Source organism: Drosophila teissieri, chromosome X (genome assembly GCF_016746235.2).
Source record: "Drosophila teissieri strain GT53w chromosome X, Prin_Dtei_1.1, whole genome shotgun sequence".
Taxonomy (NCBI): domain Eukaryota; kingdom Metazoa; phylum Arthropoda; class Insecta; order Diptera; family Drosophilidae; genus Drosophila; species Drosophila teissieri.
In genome coordinates, this window is record NC_053034.1 from 12418679 (window position 1) to 12432098 (window position 13420).

General features: G+C 42.7%; 4 protein-coding genes across 7 annotated transcripts; 2 read left to right on the top strand and 2 right to left on the bottom strand.

Moving 5' to 3' along the window:
* Nucleotides 1-137: 137 nt before the first annotated feature.
* On the top strand, nucleotides 138-1110 carry LOC122623387 (NADH-quinone oxidoreductase subunit B 2). 2 transcript variants are annotated; one of them, XM_043802524.1, is made up of 2 exons: nucleotides 138-218; nucleotides 273-1110. In XM_043802524.1, exon 2 carries the CDS (start codon nucleotides 280-282, stop codon nucleotides 943-945), a length of 666 nt encoding a protein of 221 aa, XP_043658459.1. In that variant the 5' UTR covers nucleotides 138-218; nucleotides 273-279; the 3' UTR covers nucleotides 946-1110. The 2 variants fall into 2 exon arrangements, with proteins under 2 accessions (XP_043658459.1, XP_043658458.1); XM_043802523.1 differs by having other exon boundaries at nucleotides 155-218; nucleotides 270-1110.
* Nucleotides 1111-1521: 411 nt separating this feature from the next.
* On the bottom strand, nucleotides 1522-3134 carry LOC122623385 (solute carrier family 25 member 46). The gene is made up of 4 exons (XM_043802522.1): nucleotides 2969-3134; nucleotides 2785-2906; nucleotides 2385-2724; nucleotides 1522-2329 (listed from the first exon to the last, which is right to left on the bottom strand). The coding sequence occupies exons 1-4, from the start codon at nucleotides 2998-3000 to the stop codon at nucleotides 1561-1563; spliced, it is 1263 nt and encodes a 420-aa protein (XP_043658457.1). The 5' UTR covers nucleotides 3001-3134; the 3' UTR covers nucleotides 1522-1560.
* Nucleotides 3135-4015: 881 nt separating this feature from the next.
* Nucleotides 4016-8787, top strand: LOC122623694 (histone-lysine N-methyltransferase, H3 lysine-79 specific). 3 transcript variants are annotated; one of them, XM_043802986.1, is made up of 4 exons: nucleotides 4016-4149; nucleotides 4218-4540; nucleotides 5093-5204; nucleotides 5273-8787. In XM_043802986.1, exons 2-4 carry the CDS (start codon nucleotides 4390-4392, stop codon nucleotides 8775-8777), a joined length of 3768 nt encoding a protein of 1255 aa, XP_043658921.1. In that variant the 5' UTR covers nucleotides 4016-4149; nucleotides 4218-4389; the 3' UTR covers nucleotides 8778-8787. The 3 variants fall into 3 exon arrangements, with proteins under 3 accessions (XP_043658921.1, XP_043658918.1, XP_043658919.1); XM_043802983.1 differs by having other exon boundaries at nucleotides 4018-4145; XM_043802984.1 differs by lacking the exon at nucleotides 4016-4149 and having other exon boundaries at nucleotides 4184-4540.
* A 2433-nt stretch (nucleotides 8788-11220) lies between these two features.
* On the bottom strand, nucleotides 11221-12892 carry LOC122624576 (odorant receptor 13a). The gene is made up of 6 exons (XM_043804213.1): nucleotides 12540-12892; nucleotides 11929-12360; nucleotides 11761-11860; nucleotides 11598-11705; nucleotides 11348-11536; nucleotides 11221-11295 (listed from the first exon to the last, which is right to left on the bottom strand). Exons 1-6 carry the CDS (start codon nucleotides 12890-12892, stop codon nucleotides 11221-11223), a joined length of 1257 nt encoding a protein of 418 aa, XP_043660148.1.
* Nucleotides 12893-13420: the final 528 nt, after the last annotated feature.

The window sequence follows — 13420 nt, forward strand, 5'->3', positions numbered from 1 at the left end:
AATTAACAATTTTAGCCCAATTATGGGTTCTGTGTGAATAGGGCATCAAATCCATTCTTACGCAAGAAATGTGCTTTTGCGAGAATAAGATATCTAAAGTAAATTGGTATATTTTAGTATATTTCTCTGGTGCAATTGGTATTTTCGTTAGTAGTTCCGCGGCGGTCACATCTTACGCATCCCCTATAAATCGAAATAAGTTGAAGTTACATAAATAGGTATTAAATGTTTAAATGCACTGTCCCAGCATAACTATAGATTTAATTTAGCAGGATCAATATGCTGCGTTCGGCGATGATGTCATCGACCCTGGCCCGGGCTCTTCAAAAGGCGACCCAGACGTCGAATGCGTCGATTTCGGCGCTGCCCGCACTGAATATGGTCCTGGTGCGCCAACAACAAACGCTCCCGGTCGCTGAAGTGGCCCAAAATCTGCCCAAGAAAGGCTACTCTCCGTTCGGAACCAAACAGTCCTCCGTTGCGGAGTGGTCGCTGGCCAGACTGGACGATCTGCTCAACTGGGGACGCAAGGGCTCGATCTGGCCACTGACTTTCGGTCTGGCCTGCTGTGCCGTCGAAATGATGCACATCGCTGCTCCGCGTTACGATATGGATCGGTATGGTGTCGTGTTCCGTGCATCTCCCCGTCAGGCCGATGTCATCATCGTCGCGGGCACGCTGACCAACAAAATGGCACCGGCCCTGCGAAAGGTCTACGACCAAATGCCCGAGCCACGTTGGGTCATCTCCATGGGCAGCTGTGCCAACGGCGGTGGCTACTACCATTATTCGTACTCAGTCGTCCGCGGCTGCGATCGGATAATCCCCGTCGACATATACGTACCCGGTTGCCCGCCAACCGCCGAGGCACTCATGTACGGCGTCCTGCAGCTGCAGAAGAAGGTTAAGCGGATGAAGACGCTCCAGATGTGGTATAGGAAGTAAGGCAACGATCGGAACTTATATTTAAAATGTGAAACTTCAAACGACATACGATTTTGCGAACAGAAATCATATTAAATATCGTTCTGTTAACGTTCAGTTGTTGTATATATTGTTTGTTGGATCACGAGGATATAGCAAATAAATGCCTTTCGATATAAATACAAACATTCAAGCTGTGCTGTGTTCTGTATCCAAATGTCAGCTTGAATCGTACGTTTGCCAACGGTCGTGTTTAAAATGTTATCGAAAGAGTTATGGTTGCCTTCAAAATTAGTGTCCTTTTTTTTTATCGTGAATTGTATACACAACCATATCGTCTAGTTGTCATAGGAACGATCGCACCAACCACAGGACAAACCTCTGTTTTCACATACTTTTTCTGTATTCATTTCAAGGTCCTGTTCGGAACATATAGTGCAAGAATATAAATTCAATTTCAAGTGTTTAAAATAGTTATATTTTTTAATTGGCAGATTTTTTAACGCAACAGCAGAGTAAGCCAACCCTTAAAATACAATTTTTCATGCTAATGTCCCAATAAACCCAAAAGAAAATGGAAAAAGAAACAAATATGTGTATAATTTACATATGCAATATAATTGGGCTAGCCATTAACTAATCTGAATTCTGGACAAGACTATTCTCCTCCATTTCGGTACTGGAAAGGCTTGGCGACAAGGTCGTGGACCTGGAATTGAAGGCAACCTCATCCAGATTATAGTGCTTAACTATTCGCTGTGGTGGTCGGTTGGAGGTGACCTCGATGATTTGATTCACAACCCATTTGGCCAATTTGATCACAGCCACGTGTGCCGCAAACTGCAGGATCATGGCTCCAAAGCCCTTGTAGAGGCCACTAACTCCCTCGGAGACAATCGTTGTCTGATAGCAATCGACGACTCCTTGATAGTTTGTTAGAATGGGGACGACATCGTAGCCATTGTCGAGGTTGTCGATAATAGTTCGTGTCCCCTGCAGCTGCAGACGGTGTAGAATCGTTTCGAACGGGAAGAATATGACCTCAGTGGTTACGATAGCGATAAGGCTGGCATAGATTTCCGCATTCAGATCCTTTAGCGTTGTGTCCTGATTCTTTTCACCCTGGCTGTCCTGGGAATTCGTTATACGGCGCCGCATTATGCGCGAGGACACGCCCCGTATCACGAGATTAAACAAATACTTGGTGATGCCAAAGGAAACACTTGGCCCGATCAGAGCCCAGGCTGGTAGCATACGGCCCTTTTGCGGGGAGCTCCAGTAGAACAATCGCAGACTTCCCTCCCGAAACACATCGAAAAGACCGGGTTTCTCGCTGGCAATGTCACTCTGCACCGTTTCGACGAGAGAAGCTGCATGGAAGGGCACCACCAGGCCGATGCTTATGCTGTAAATTGAAAAGCAATAAGAGGATAGTGGAGATTAGGGTGACAATTGGATACCATTTGAGCAGGATATGCTGTCCGAATCGCTTCAGCGTGGTACGACTATCCACATCCTTGGGCCAGCTGGTCACCTTCGAGATAAAGTCGTCGATGGCCAGCGTCATGCCGCGCACCAAAAGGCAGCTGCCCATGCCCTTCCACAGAGTCGTCACTCCCTGCCTTCGGTGCAGGTGGACGATGCTGGGCAGAAGCTGGAAGGGTTGCAGATGGTAGCGTCTCGAGGCATTATACACCTGGCACTGCCGGCGCAGCACAACAAACGGATGGCTAAGCAGGTTCTCGGTGACCAGGGAGACCCATTGAACACCGACCACCAGATATTTTCGAACTGATGTATCTGTAAGATGCACATCTTAGATGGAAAGCTTTGGGAGATTGCGAAACTGATATATCCTACCATCATCCTGATTATCCGAAAATTTTTTGCTGGGACTACAGGTCACGGATAAATGTAGATCCCTATCCCCAGTCCGATGCTTCTTGGCCAGGCGTTCATCGTCCAGTTCATCCGCTTGAAGTCTATAAATGGATGATGTTTATTAGTATGGAATAGTGATTATATATCATCCCATATAACATACAATAAGCTAGAATAGTTATTCATTCCCGCCATAACTGAGTCCGTGTGTTCTTTGGTAGTTACGGATTTGATATTTTTATTATTACTATTTTTAGGCAGGGTTGGGAGGTGTTTTAAACATAATATTAAATTGTTTTGAAGTATAATTGGAACAATCCTATGGCAATTACCAAAACAAAAGGTCACACTAGTTTTTGGTTGGTATAAAAGCTTTAGTCCGTTTCCACGGCATTACATCTTATGAAATGTTGTTATTTACACTCTCAGTTAAAATATAAACATTCCTTTAAAAACTATAATGAAAATAATAACTTCGTCAACTTTTTACGTTAACTTATTTAAAATTGTCAACTGCCAAAAAAGGAAATATGAAGAAAGGAAGAAAGATAAGTGACATTAAGAATTAAACTATATTATTTCAAAATAAATATTTGTCAGCTTCTTAACTTAAAAACCATATTTTTAACTTTTAAAAATTATTTTTTATTCCACTACAAGTTATTTTTCGTTTCTTTTTTCATTAATTAAATTGCTCTTTCAATAAATTTTCTTTATGTTTTTTATTTTATAATTATAATATACGACCCATTCATTAAAGATTAAATAAATCAGCACTGCTAAAAATAAGTGCACTGCATTAATTTATTAAAAAGGCTTAAACAGAACATAAACTCGTGAAAAAGTCGCATTTACTGTCCATGGTTAATATAATCAGGATACGGAATTACATAGGTATAACATTCATTTTTTTGTAAGGAATTGTTAGTAGGGAATATAAAACAGAGTTTTAAGAACATAACTTCAAAGAAAACCTTTCAAAAGGTAAGAAAATCTAAACGAAATGCGCTTTTGTCCTGTAAGAGAAGCATAAGTGGAATTTAGCCGAAAAAGGACACACCACACCCTAATTTCGGAGGTGTTTTCCTGTAAAAGGATAACGACAGTATTTAAATAATGGTATTTTCCATCGGGCCAGGCAGCCGAACGCTTTCGTGGTGGAAAGGACAGGGACCTGGGACCTGGGATTTGGGATTTGGGAGTCGTCGGGCTGCGCGGACACGCAAACTCGCTGCCATATCCTGTTGCCAACCAGATAATTGGCCAGCAACCCGCGTTCGGAGCATGCTCCGACATGGACACACGCACATACTACGAGTATGTGGTATAGCGATGACTCAGTAGGTATTTGTATTTTCATTTTTAGGTCAAACTGCATCCGATTATTGTGGCATTTGCTCCGCTGTCGGCAGGACTCGCTAACGACTAGTATGGAGAACTATGATTGTCAAATCCGAAAAATATAACAATATATGCAAATATATTGAGCGACACTTCGAGTACGGATAACTCAACCGGAGCATCGAAAAACGCCAGCTCCGTTCGAGTTTCTTCGGTTAGTGAAACCCAGTTAAAGTTCCCATCATGACGACCACCAGCATGTGCAAGAGGATCTCCTCGGGCACGGCATCCGCTGAGTTAATCAAATCGCTCCCAACCACACCATCATCATCCCAGGGCTCGTCCGTCATCTGCGAGGAGGTATTCGACGAGGCGTGTTTCCCCTCATCAGAGGGTAAGTTCCGTCGACTACTTATGCTAATTGGTAACTTATTTACCATATACGAACGTATTCGTGTGGGTGAGAGCATGTAATATCGGCTTTTCCGGTGAAAATCTACAATTGGCCAACCATTTGGTTGCCTCGAACGTGTTTTCATCAATTTATGCTGTTAAAATCAAATAAAAAGTGATTCCTTACTTGTGCATAACGATTGAGGTAGGCGTGTTGACCATTTGGGGCATATATGTACCTAGGTATATACATATACGGCAGTTTAAATCAATGAAAGCACTTCCCATACATCAAAAATGCATTGTATTGCTAATAAAAAGGGCTGTAGCATATTTAAATTAGAAATAAAGAAAAACAAAAAAGAAACCAGTTATAAAAAGGTAAAATTTTACAAATAAATTAAGAAAATTGTTTTCGCCTGTAAGGTCGTCTTCACAGCCTGTAAAGAATCCCAAACATATTTCCTTTCATTTACAGAGCTATAAAAATGTATAGAATCGAAGTAGTATGATTTTTTGCAATTAATTAAATATATTCCCCTTTTTCATTCAGAAATCAATGAGTATGCCTCCCTGATTGGAATCGAGCTTCAGAAGGAACCACATCTGCTTTATCTCGCCAAGGAAGGATTGATGGCCGCACTGCCATCGGATTGGAAGATATGGTGAGTATTCCCTATTATATTATTGAAAACGCATGAAAAGATAATATTTCGGATGATTTGGATGACAGCTACTCGGAGGAGAAGAATGGCCACTACTACCACAACACGCGAACCAAGGAGTCGCAGTGGGACCATCCACTAGATGCCATATATCGCGATTTGGTTAACCAGGCGCGTCAGAAGCCTGTGGACACGGGATCGGTGGGGGATAATGATGATCTGTCGCAACTGGACTCCGGAATACGTAGCATGCAGGGTATCGATGATATTCCATCGCCGGGACCATTGCCCCTGAATAATTTGGCCCGGAAATGGTCGATGGCCAGCAAGGCCAGCGTATTTAGTAGTGCTAAGAGTCGATTTTTGGACTCCGGATCCAAGGATATGGGTCGATTGTATCAGCTTGGCTTCGAGGTGGCCAAGTCAAAGCCCCAAATAGCAAATAAACCCTCGACCACTAGTCCAATGAATGGCAAAGCCGAGAAGCCGGAGGAAAACGATGGAGGTGCAAAACTTTCTGGTACAGTATCGATGTTCCAAAAGGCACATAGACAATTCGAAAGCGATGGATATACCTCGCCGTCCGGTGTCAAGGGTATTCTGCGCGATTCGAGCATAACCGATATAAGTCGAAGACTGGATCGACTGGAGCCCACTGGGCCGGATGTGGAGGATAAGAAGAGTGTGCGCTTTAATTTGGATCAGGGACAGCGAGTGAAGAGCTCCCCCGAGGAGACCCCATCCGCCAAGATGACGCAATCCTATAAGCGAAATGAGCACTCGCAATCGGAGGATGATGATGAGGATGTGGTGGTTCAAACCGACGATGACGACGATGATGATGATGGTGACGATGATAATGGTGATGATGATGATGTGATTGAAGATGAGGACGTAGATGAAGCTGATAAGGAAGATGCACTTAATCCTTGGCCCGATCACGATGAGGGCATATACAATAGCAATCCCTTCTTATCAGACTCGAATAAGACTATACCAAAGACTATGCCGGAAGTAGTGAAATTATCAGGATCTGGAGCTACAGCTTCGGATAAAACTAAGGATATACCAGATGCACAAAAATTATTTTACGACGACACAGATTCCGATTCGAAAGGCAGTTCGGTGCGTAGCTTTATTATTAATAAATCAGAACAGGACTCCTCACTTTTGGCCGGCAATAATGCCTTCGATTTGGAGGAATTGGGACGAAAGCACAGCTACGAGCTGGAACAATTGCAGCTCAAATCGGTCCAAGTGCCGCCATCGGAGAAGTCAATATGCAGTACATCAGGGCATAGGCCCAGCTTTACGGACAAGGAGGCCCAGCTGCAGACTGACTTTGAGGCGATCCGAAGAGAACACGATGCGAAACTGAAGAGATTCCGCCACGAGTACGATCTCCGGCTGACATCGCATCAGCACAAACTGGAGGAGGCCTTCGAGCTGCAAATGGAGAACTACCGGCTGCAATTGGAGCGGCAGCTGCAGAGCAAGCGCACCTCGATGGCCACCGAGCACAAGAGCCGCATGGACACCCTGCAGGCCAATCACGAGGAGATCCTTCGCGATCTCGAGCGTGAGCTGCATGGCGAGGAGGAGCTGCTGCGGCGGGAGCACAGCTCCAGACTGTCCCAGATGCGCGAGAAGTTTGCGCGCGAGCTGGACGCGGAGAAGCAGCGAGTCCGGGAGAAGGGCGAGGAGCGGCTGTACGAGAAGGTCAGGTGCGAGAAGCGCCTGCTGGAGGACAAGTACAGGTGCCTCAAGGAGAAGTACGTGCGCCTCAAGACGGACGTGAAGCTGTCGCTGGAGCGCAGAAATCGCCGGCGGGAGGCGCAGATGGCGCCCCAACAAAACCACACCAACAGCACCAAATCCACCAACAGTGGCACCGAAATGGAGCGCTCCATGGAGCGCTACTACAAGCCCCAATCCGGCAACAGCGACAATCGCTCGCTCAGCTACTCGGATCAGGCAATCGCCGGCGAGGCCATTGCCAAACCAGGTCCAGCTCAGCACAAGAGTCAACTGAGCAAGTCGTACAACATCCGGCAGCTACAGCTGCAGGATGATAATACCTCCATCAGTCAATCGGATACGACCCTATCGAATACCTATAATAATGGTCGCTATGGGCCATTCCTCAAATCCGCCAGCGGTGTACTCTCCGCCAGAACGACCAGCGATAATGGCAACTCATCGCGGGACGGAGTAGTGGGCGCCGTGGCCACACAATCGAATCTCGAGAGGAACAACAATAGTAACCAGATCAAGGAGTCGACCGGCATCAGTAGGATCGTCTTTTCGCGCACCAAGTCGGCATCCACGTCGCGCCTGAACTCGGATACCAGCTACAAGGGCGATCGACCCTGTACTCCGGTGGAGAATCTGCGTCACCAGCTGCAGAAGCTCGAGGCGCTGGAGGATCAGTTTCCGGAGAATACTCTGGATGCACCCTATCATCTGCGATACCCCTTCACCGACATCTCCATCAAGCCGAATGGTGTGGGCTCGGAGCTGGAGTTCTTCAAGCATCGCATCCATCTGGAGCGGGACTCGGTGCGTCGGGCCAAGGAATCGCTAAGGACACAGCGCACAAATTTCCGACTGCGGCAGCGGGAGATCGGCCAGCAGCGGAAGATAACCGCCCTATCGCCGAAACACTCCATTGATCAGCTGATCCAGGAGGAGAAGGAACTGACCGAGATGGAGGTGAATCTCCATCGCACTCGTTCTCTGCTGGGCGAGAAGATAATACGACTGCGTCACCTGGAACAGAGTCTGCTGCGGATCTACGAGAAGGAGAAGTCGATCCTCGACCTGGGCACCATCGACGATGCGGCCACACTTAGCGATCTATCGTCGCACTCCAGCTCCGGCTTCAGTAGCACCGAACTGGCCAGTGGCGCGGATTTCCACAAGAAGAAGGACTACTACCAGCAGGAGTCGAACGAGTGCATCGAAAACCTGGAGATACTGAATGCCGAGATCCGCGAAATTCTCGACATATTCGGGCAAAAGCAATACCAACAGCAGCATGATCAAGCCGCATCGGGCATCCCGATTCTATCGCCACGTGACCTCGGCTGGTCGCAGGTGCTGAAGCATCAGCATTCCGCAACTCAGAACTTCTCGCTATCCGATGACATCGATGGCGGTGGAGCAGTGCATATTCCCCACTCGATTCCCACGCTGGCCGATCGCTTGGAGACCTATCGCCAGCTGGCCGCCGGCCGGATGCAGAGCTCCATGGGCGCCGCCATCCTCACGGCCAACACCATTGTGTCCCAGAGTCCGCGGGCCGTCAACTACACCACTTGTCTGGTGGAGCGAACCCGGGATCTGCGCAACTGGCTGCGGCAGGCGAAGAACGAGCACGACTTCCTGGTGCAGCACGGCATTCCATTGGGCCAGACTGCGGTGGGCGGTGGAGGAGGAGTGGGAGCTGGAGTTGGAATGGGAGGGGGAGGTGGAGGAGGTGAGGCTAGTGCGTCGCTGACCAGCGGCAGTGCATCCATTATCAATACCACGACCACTGCTGGGAGCTCGGCGCGCGGCAAGAACGATATCTAGATCAAGGATGTGTGGGGTAGTGCATATTTTAATTACAAACATATTAATAGTTACTATTTGTGATCTTATGTTTGTCTGAGAAATTCATTAAAAATAAGAAAATACACGCCTGGCCTTTAAACTCTATCCTTGGGCAAGCCAACTACTCAATATTGTTTCCTTGCCGCGAATTCTACAGAATCCAGAGATGGGTATATCGTTTTTTAGCTTCAACTTAGTCAATATTATCCGCATAGCCAAATGAATTGCATTTTTGTGCAGCCGACAACCCAGACCAACGATCTCTATCAGTTTTCAATTTACTCAGAACATTTTAATTTTTTTACAATTTTTGATTTTTTTGTTAAGGGGACCCCTTATCATTAAAAATTGCAAAAAATTTGAAAAAAATTCCATCCTCATTTTTGAACACAGTTCGATTGGAAATTTAATTACGAATTCAACGAGGTATGACATTCCATATTTGGACCACTATTTCGAATGTTCTGATCAAAATACTGATATTTTAATCGCAAAAAAACAGAAAATCAATTTTCGGCCAAAATCCAAATATCATCATCAAAAAATGGAAAAAAATTAAAAAAAAAATACATTTTTTTTGGTAAACACAGTTCGATTGGAAATTTAATTACGAATTCAACGAGGTATGACATTCCATATTTGGACCACTATTTCGAATGTTCTGATCAAAATACTGATATTTAAATCGCAAAAAAACAGAAAATCAATTTTTGGCCAAAATCCAAATATCATCATCAAAAAATGGAAAAAATTTGAAAAAAAAATACATTTTTTTTGGTAAACACAGTTCGATTGGAAATTTAATTACGAATTCAACGAGGTATGACATTCCATATTTGGACCACTATTTCGAATGTTCTGATCAAAATACTGATATTTAAATCGCAAAAAAACAGAAAATCAATTTTCGGCCAAAATCCAAATATCAACATCAAAAATTGGAAAAAAATTAAAAAAAAAATACATTTTTTTTGGTAAACACAGTTCGATTGGAAATTTAATTACGAATTCAACGAGGTATGACATTCCATATTTGGACCACTATTTCGAATGTTCTGATCAAAATACTGATATTTAAATCGCAAAAAAACAGAAAATCAATTTTTGGCCAAAATCCAAATATCATCATCAAAAAATGGAAAAAATTTGAAAAAAAAATACATTTTTTTTGGTAAACACAGTTCGATTGGAAATTTAATTACGAATTCAACGAGGTATGACATTCCATATTTGGACCACTATTTCGAATGTTCTGATCAAAATACTGATATTTAAATCGCAAAAAAACAGAAAATCAATTTTTGGCCAAAATCCAAATATCATCATCAAAAAATGGAAAAAATTTGAAAAAAAATACATTTTTTTTGGTAAACACAGTTTGATTGGATATTTAATTACGAATTCAACGAGATATGACATTCCATATTTGGACCACTATTTCGAATGTTCTGATCAAAATACTGATATTTAAATCGCAAAAAAACAGAAACTCAATTTTCGGCCAAAATCCAAATATCAACATCAAAAATTTGAAAAAAATTTAAAAAAAAGTACATTTTTTTTGGTAAACACAGTTCGATTGGAAATTTAATTACGAATTCAACGAGGTATGACATTCCATATTTGGACCACTATTTCGAATGTTCTGATCAAAATACTGATATTTAAATCGCAAAAAAACAGAAAATCAATTTTTGGCCAAAATCCAAATATCATCATCAAAAAATGGAAAAAATTTGAAAAAAAAATACATTTTTTTTGGTAAACACAGTTCGATTGGAAATTTAATTACGAATTCAACGAGGTATGACATTCCATATTTGGACCACTATTTCGAATGTTCTGATCAAAATACTGATATTTAAATCGCAAAAAAACAGAAACTCAATTTTCGGCCAAAATCCAAATATCAACATCAAAAATTTGAAAAAAATTTTAAAAAAAGTACATTTTTTTGGTAAACACAGTTCGATTGGAAATTTAATTACGAATTCAACGAGGTATGACATTCCATATTTGGACCATTATTTCGAATGTTCTGATCAAAATACTGATATTTATATCCGCAAAAAAGCAAAAACCGATTTTCGGCCAAAATTCAATATTTACGCTTAGTATTTTAGTATATAAAAATGGTCAGAAAGCTAAAAGAATTCCAGTTTTTCACTCCTAATTACCAATACTAACCATCCTTATCACCTTTTAAAATAAATTATTATTTTTATGACCTTTTTATTATATTTTTGCCAACAAGCGGGTTTTCACTTTGTTCCAACTCGCCGGTTCTTAGTGAATGTATTGATTTCTGGTGCATTGTAGCTATTAAACATTTGAGTTAATAAGGACTACAGATAGCGAACATAATTTGTTTTATGAAACATTGCTTAAATATTTGCCTACTAGTATATGCACGTATATATATTTAGTCCTGTTTATTTTCGTCGTCGAAGTAAACTGACCGCAGTAAGGTAAAATAACTTATCGAGGTGCTCAGAATCTGAAAAAGATGTGATTAATTGTGTATCTGCCACAACATTTGCTGCACATACGGCCGTAAAGCTTTGCAAGGACAATGTTGAGAACTTGAAGGCCGTGATCCTTACGGGTCGTTGGCTGCAGAGGATCATAAAGGAAATATGATTTCGGATTCGCTTGTTCGTTGGCGTGAAGGAATGAGATCCCATGCGATCAGCTCCTTCCCATTGGCACTCATACAGAATTTGCGCTGTCAAAGTGGACTGTTCAATGTAAATAGTTGATTAGTTGGCTAAAAATGTAAAAATCAATCCAAAGTCATGCCTTTTTTATCAGCTCGTCACCATTCTCGCAAAGGACGTATAACTGCGACAGGGCTGAGGATATATAAATTATGAACTTCACATAGTCCCCAATGAACATATTTTTTCCCTGATTAAGTAAAGAGTATAGCCAGTATATAAACACATGAACTTATTAAGCTTACAGTGATTATCTGAAATCCAACCATGCAAATAAGAACTGATGAAATCATCAGATTGGCCAATAGAATTGGATTGAAAAAGTCCTCCAGCCGCTTGGCGAAACTATTACCAAAATCATAACAACATGTAATGCAATCAACGTAATAATACAATATTGGCACAATACCAACTCGATAACATTGTTGTGTTTTTCCACAATACGTTTGATGCGCTCCAGCTGAATGTTCTCGCCCAATTCGGCACTGGAACCCGCAAATAACGCAGCAATTCGTTGGTGCAGCAGCTGAAACTGGCCACAAGTGTAGGTGATGAAGAAGCCCAAGATGGTGTCCTCCGCAAACAATGTGGTGACCACACAAATGCCCGCATAGGAGGTGAAGATATAGGTCAGCACATAGCGGATCCAGCTGCTCTGGGCATCGTACGGGAAGATCATCTTGTAGGGGAACGGCTTGTTCTGCGCATCGATGGCGGGTCCAAAGAAGATCTCCACCAGCGGCAGGACGCAGTACATTATAATCAGGCACGCCAGCAAGGATGTCATTATGCTGAATGTTACCATGCGCCTGCGACAATCCGCAGCCACGTTGTTCTTTGACGAGCTGTTTGGAGAGGGGTACTCAATAGATATTAATAACGATTTTATCGAAAATCCACTTTGAAGAAGGATAATTCCATGGAAATCTCTGCAGGCTTGAAGCCATGCACGTAGTGTCCAAAGGCATGCCCAGAAAAATAGGCTACATTTTTTGCATTTCTTCATCCTCATAAATGGACTTACTCAGGTATCCAAATTTCGTCGGAAAAGTTCTCAATGAGCTGGCGGAATTGGCTCTGATTGAGGCGCAGGTGAAGGAGTCGCACAAAATTCAGGACTCCCATGAAAGTGGTGCAGCAGTTCTCCGTGGTGATGATGATATCCGAGAGGTTGTTCAACAGAAATGCCGTCTGGTAACTGATTGTTATGCCAACGGATGCAATGACGTACCACGCCCACATTGTGTAGGCAGTGGCCAGAAAGGAGTTGCTCCTCCATGGCCTCGATGATTCCGATAATGGCCAAGAACCATTCAGTTTCAGCCAGACGCACTGGATGGGAAACCGGAGTGCTTTGTAGGGATATGAATAGAACATGACTTTGTGGCAAATGCCAAAGCACTAGGTTTATCTTTTGGCATTTCTTACTTTTATAGTTTACTTACTTACCCCTACTTACCCTTACTAAAATTACCCCTTTTTATCATTTTCCCTAATTACACAGTAAATATTTTAGAGAGCGTTTGCACACAAGGCATGTACTTACCACCTCATTAAGTGCCTAATATGAAATTTTGATCAAACGCATTTTCCAAGGAGGTGTGTGCCTGTGAAAGCCTACGAAACCATTCTTCTTCCACGGCCATAAATAAGTGGCTATCACTTGTGAATGCGTGTGTATTTTAATTTGCCCTTTAACTGGCCAACAACCAACTAAACTTGGTTATATTTTAAAGTACCAAATGCAAGTAAACTGCACATATTTCAGTTTTCCTTTCAATGCACTTTATTCAAATTGAAAGGTTAAAAACAAAATAAACACAATATCACACAACTGAGCTTCAACAGTTTTATATATATAAATATAATTTTTTTTTTAATTTTTGAATATTTTTAATTGCGTTA